Here is a 5,708-nt window from a genome sequence, read left to right as displayed (position 1 = left end):
AGAAGTGGCACTGTAGCTCAAGTGGTAGAGCGCTCGTCTTGAGCTGAAGAGCTGAGGGACAGCGCCCAGGCCAAGAGTTCAAGCCCCACGACCGACAAAAAAAAAAAAGAAAAAGGAATTCATGAACAAGAAGCCAGCACTACAAAAACTACTAAAGAAACAATTAAGACCAGGGAACTACACCACACAGAAACCTAACTCAGCCTTTGCTTTATTAATATGAAATGTCCTTCTTTGATTTTTCTGACTACTTGTAATTTGAACTGTTTTTTTCTGATACTAGTATTACTACCCCAGCCTGTTTATGAGGGCCATTTGCTTGAAGGACTTTGTTCCAGCCTTTCACTTGGATAGTTAATATTTGAAAGTCTCAAGGCCATAGTTAATAAGACTGGGAAAGACAGAGGAAGTATTGCAGATTAGGTAAACTAAGTAAACAGGCTAACTAAGCAGGCCAGATTAGATTTTGTGAAAGTAGAGTAGTGAAACATGCTGGTGAGTACTAATAAAGCCAAGGAACTAAAGTAGTTTAGTTTAAAGTGTTACATCTGGGCTGGGAAGGTGGCTCGGTGGTAGAGCGCTTGCCTTGCATGCCTGAGGCCCTGAGTTCAATTCCCCAGTACCACATAAGCAAAAAGAAAAAAAAGCCAGAAGTGGCTGTTGCTTAAGTAGTAGAGCACTAGCCTTCAGTTGAAGAGTTGAGGGACAACGCCCAGGCCCAGAGTTCAGGCCCCACGACTGGACAAAAATAAAAAATAAAAATAAAGTGTTACATCTCTTGGTAAGTTTAAGATCCTGTGGGTTTTCAGCCTTAAGGAGATGCTGATAAAAGATAAGTAACCCTTTGAAATTTTTTGCCAGCCCTGGGGCTTGAACTTGGAGCCTGAGCACTGTCCCTGAGCTTCTTTTTGCTTAAGGCTGGCCCTCTACCACTTGAGCCACAGTGCCCACTTCCAGCATTTTCTCTTTATTTGGTACTGAGGAATCAAACCCAGGGCTTCATGCATGCTAGGCAAGCACTCTACCACTAAGCCACGTTCGCCGCCCTGAACAATTTTTGTAATTATTTTATAAAAATAAAATTATCTCAAAAAACCAAGTCAAAGAACTGTGTTTCCCCAGAGTCCCTAAAGCAGACTATAGGCAACTTCATTGGATTTTTTTTTTTTTTTGGGTCCAATTATGAGGCCTGAACTCTGGGCCTGGGCACTGTCCCTCAGCTCTTTAGTTCAAGGCTAGCACTCTACCCCTTGAGCCACAGCGGCACTTCCGACTTTTCTTTTTGCTTATGTGGTGCTGAGGAATCGAACCCAGGGCCTCATGTATGCAAGGCAAACGCTCTACCACTGAGCCACCTTCCCAGCCCAACTTCAGTGGTTTGAGAAGGCACAAACACGTCTCAAAATTGAAATGCACTATGATATTGAAATTAGTTATCATGATCCTTGCAGAAATCCTTTTACTCTCATACTGTACATTCTTCAAAGTATACCTATGCCTCAAACTTGGAACCAGTCAGGTAGTGGTCAGTGGCCTTTGTCCTTTGGCAGATACTTATTTACTATCTAGGGACAGTTTGTCACAGCAAGTATATATTCAGGTTGTTGAAGTTTTGCTGCTTGTATTTATTGAATTTAGGTTTTGGTTGTTATCTTTGTGTCATAGCACACATTCTTTTCACAACCATGCATCAACAGCCTCAGAGATTTGTAGTGGTCTAAAATTTGAGACAGAAATGTTAATGAGTTTGTGCAGAATTGCTAACAGAAGTGTAATAAGAGTAATCCATTAAAAGGAAAAATTGCCAGAAGTATGTACTATTGAAAACCTGAGTTTAAAAGATTGGTTGTATTAGTATGAGTCTCAGATGAAACTCTGTAAAGAGTAGCTTCAAGAACTATGATGTTTTCTTTAATGACATTTCCACAGAATGTTTCAGGACATGCTTAGTATGGATCAAAAAATATTACTGCCACAGATTTGTGTCCAGAAACCTAGACGAAATGCTAAAAGTTGTGTAAATTTAGAAAATAAAATTCTAAAAGCCCTAATTTGCTCAATAATAAAGTGGGGGTAACCAGGTGCTAGTGGCTCACACCTGTAATCCTTGCTACTTAGTAGGCTCAGATCTGAGGATTGGTGGTTCAAAGCTAGCCCAGGAAGGATCGTCCAGGAGACTCTTATCTCCAAGTAATCTCAAGAAAACTGGAAGTGGCACTATGCCTGAAGTGGTAGAGGGCGTGCCTTGGGCTGAAGAGCTCAGGGACAGTGCCCAGGCCGAGTTCAAGCTGCACAACCAGCTAAAAAAAAAGAGAAAAAAAAGTGGGGGTAATGATATGCTTAAGTCACAGCAGTAGTGAAGATTAAAAAGTACTTACAATAAATATGAATGTTTCAATAAGCATCTAACATGAAGAGACATTGTGATTGCTTTAGTTAATGCCACTGTATTACTGTGATATATTGGAAATATTACCTTAACAACGTGCATAAATAAATTAAAAAAAAAAAGAATTCAGAAGCAGGTGGCTCATACTCTAATCCAAACCGTAACTATGTTGAAAATGAACTACACAATTTGTGGGTGGGATGGGAGGGAAAAACTGGGAGAGAACAAGGGAATGGGTGACATTATCTAAAGAGAAATGTACTCAGCACTTGACTTACATACACATACCTCTCCATACATCAATTTTTTTTGGCTGGTTGTGGGGCCTGAACTCTGGGCCTGGGCACTGTCCCTCAGCTCTTCAGCTCAAGTCTAGTGCTCTACCACTTGAGCCACAGCACCACTTCTGGCTTTTTCTGCTTACGTAGTGTTGAGGAATTGAACCCAGGTCCTCATGCATGCAAGGCAAGCACTCTACCAATGAGCCACCTTCCCAGCCCTCCGTACATCACTTTTTTTTTTTTTATTGTAAAGATACTATACAGAGGGTTACAGTTACATGAGTGAGGTAATGAGTACACTTCCTCTTGAACATTGTTAGCCCCTCCATTGTTTTCCCCCTACCATCCCCTCCCTCCCTCCCTTCCCCGAAGTTCTTTTTTTTTTTTTGATTGTGATTAAGTAATTACATAATTTCTAAGTCACAAGTTCATTCTAACTTTCCTGGAGCAAATTGTCTATCACAGTCTGTAATATATAACACGTACATCACTTTTATAATAATAAAAATAAATACCCCCCCCCCACTTTCTCACAAAGTAAAGGACTGGGAATACAAGGTTCTGAGTTCAACTGCCAGGAACACACACAGACACAGACACACACAGACACAAACACACAGACACACCACACAGAGACACAGACACAGACACAGATACACAGACACACCACTCATCCTTACCTATGTGCATTTGGCTCATGACCCTAATCCTAACTACTTAGGATGCTGAGATCTGAGGACAGATGTTAGAAGCCAGCCTTGGAAAAATGTCCATGAGACTTTTACCTCCAATTAACCACTGAAAAGCAGGAAGTAGAGTTGTGGCTTAAGTGGTAGAGCACCACCGTGACAAAAAGAACTAAAGGACAATGTCCTGAGTTCAAGACCCAATAATGGCACCCACAACCCAAACAGTATCCAAGTACTCACAGTCACAGAGAAGACACTCAACTTGGCCCTCTTTTGGGCAGTGTTAAACCCAGACACATGGCATAGTCACTGCTACCTGGGAAAAGGAGGTATTGCTCAGCTCCCCCTTGTGGGACTTCGGTATAACAACTTAGGAACCTGTTCAGCTTGCATGCTGGGGTCCCAGGCCTAGGGAATGGCTCCCACCTATAATCCAGAGGTACTTGGGAGGTAGAGACTGGGGGCAATTGTGTTTCAAGGCCAGCCAGCAAGGACAAATAGATAGTGAGACTTCTGTAGAGGTTCAAGTCTGTATATGGGAGGCACAGTAGTAGGATCTCAATCTAAGGCCAACCCTAGGCACCCCATCAGAAAAATAACTAAGGCAAAAAAAGGGCTGGAGATGTGACAAGTGGTAGAGCGCTTGCCTAGTTGTGCTGAATTTTGAATTCAAACCTCCACTACTAAGGCTATCATGATTTTAGCTGGGTGTGTATGCTCTATTTTTTTTAAATTAATACTTTTTTTTAATAATTAAGAGCTAAATTACTGTACCTACTGTGATGTCAAAACACAAGGCCACCACAAAAAAAAAAAAGAAAACCACTAAGCTGCAACATCCCAATTTCCCTCCTTTCCCAGAGTCTCTCATCCATAGACGGGTTTTCATTCTCTCCAGGGAAGAAGGCAACCTATGGGTGCCACCAGCTTTCATCAGAATCAGAACAACCGGCATGCATGTTAGTGCATGCCATTGGGAAAGCTGAGGTAAGGGGATTGTGAATTTGAGATCCCGTCTCAAAACAACTACCACAACTACCACCACCACAACTCCCTCCCTGGTTGTCTGTGCAGGGTTGAGCACCACTTGCATTAATGACCTCATTTATCCTCCTGGGAGGAGTGAGGGCAGAGGCCACCTGGAGGACTGTGTGAGGTGGGAAATCAACTCAACCTCTCTGGGCCTTCGTTCCTTCCCAAGAGAAGCTGTAGTTGGACCAAGTAGAGCTGTGTGGACAAAAGGTTAAGATAAAGGGGTATGTATGTGTGGAACCATCAGCTACCCTGAAAATTAAAAAGACTAGTGACTGGTAAGCCCTGTAGTTAGACATGAAGATGCCCCGATGACTCCAATAGTGTCCCAAAGGTTTCCCACTGATAGAGTCAGGCAGACCACAGTCCTTGGCCAGCACTTTCTCATTTAGTCTTTGCCACTGTCCCACTCAGGTGAAGATGCAGAGCTCAAGGGATAGATCCCTGCTCTGGGCCACAGTTCCCAGGGTGTATGGCTCTGAATCTAGATGGAACCCTCATCCCCTCATCCCCGGCAGGCTGTGTGTGCAGAGCCCCCTTTCCTCACCTTCTGGCCCCATCCTCGATGGTCTCTCCTTCTTCCACTTCCCCCCCAAAGCCATTCCAGCGGCCCATGCCGAAGCCCCGCTTCTTCATGCCCAGGAGGACCCGCTGGGGCTGCAGCACCAGCACTAAGGTATAGAGCTTGGAAGTGCTCATGCCTCCTGGGCAGCTCAGTCGTAGGCTGGCAGGTGTAAGGTGAGTGAAGCACGACTGTCCTGGTGAGCAGGGGTCAGGTGGAGGGGAACACGCTGGCTCTGGAAGGCAGAGAGGGGAAGTGGGTGATGAGTCCCTGGGGGACACCTGAGATTCTGCTGCTCTAGGCAGGTCCAGACTTCACCCTGAGTAAGTGAATCTTCCTCTTTAGAGCCTTGCTATGTAGTCCAACCTGATTCAAGTTTGTAATCCTGCTTGAGACTCGTGACTGCCGGGGTTACAGGCATGCACCTTATGGCTGGATGAGTGCTCCGGTCTGACCCAGGGGTCTTGCATATGCTAAGCAAGCAATCAGCTACCTCCACGTGGAGCCGAGTAAAGGATGTGAGGGGAGAACCGGCCGCGCCCGCCGCAGCCAGTGTGCCCTGCTGTCTACAGCCTTGCCACGTAGGGGCTGTTCTTGCTCCTGCGTGGGTCCCGGGCCTGTGCGTCCAGGGCAGGCCGGCTCCTACGCTCTCAGCTCCCCGGGACGATGGACGACCGTGTGGTCTGAGCAATGGTCCCGGTTCAGGCTCTGGCCTTGACCTATCTGTCTTTAGCAGGGTTCTCCTGGCCTCCACC

At 45.2% G+C, this 5,708-nt stretch overlaps 2 protein-coding genes across 3 annotated transcripts in view; one reads left to right on the top strand and one right to left on the bottom strand.

Annotated features, from left to right (window-relative positions):
- Nucleotides 1-5,112, bottom strand: part of Nudt1 (nudix (nucleoside diphosphate linked moiety X)-type motif 1) — a 7,599-nt gene extending 2,487 nt beyond the window's left edge. Inside the window, exon 1 of the mRNA XM_013023493.1 lies at nucleotides 4,939-5,112. Within this exon, the coding sequence (XP_012878947.1) occupies nucleotides 4,939-5,090 (152 nt within the window). The 5' untranslated portion in view covers nucleotides 5,091-5,112. The remainder of the gene's footprint in view (nucleotides 1-4,938) is intronic.
- Ftsj2 (FtsJ RNA methyltransferase homolog 2 (E. coli)) overlaps nucleotides 4,254-5,708 on the top strand; it is a 5,927-nt gene continuing 4,472 nt past the window's right edge. Inside the window, exon 1 of one of the 2 annotated variants that reach the window (XM_013023492.1) lies at nucleotides 4,254-4,346. In XM_013023492.1, the coding sequence (XP_012878946.1) occupies nucleotides 4,327-4,346 (20 nt within the window). In that variant the 5' untranslated portion in view covers nucleotides 4,254-4,326. Of the gene's footprint in view, nucleotides 4,347-5,048; nucleotides 5,130-5,708 lie in introns of those variants that run through there. The other variant, XM_013023491.1, reaches the window with a different exon arrangement.

This window comes from Dipodomys ordii, unplaced genomic scaffold (genome assembly GCF_000151885.1).
Source record: "Dipodomys ordii isolate 6190 unplaced genomic scaffold, Dord_2.0 Scaffold68, whole genome shotgun sequence".
Taxonomy (NCBI): Eukaryota; Metazoa; Chordata; class Mammalia; order Rodentia; family Heteromyidae; genus Dipodomys; species Dipodomys ordii.
Note: the sequence above shows the minus strand (reverse complement) of the source record. Positions and strands in the feature narration are given on the sequence as shown.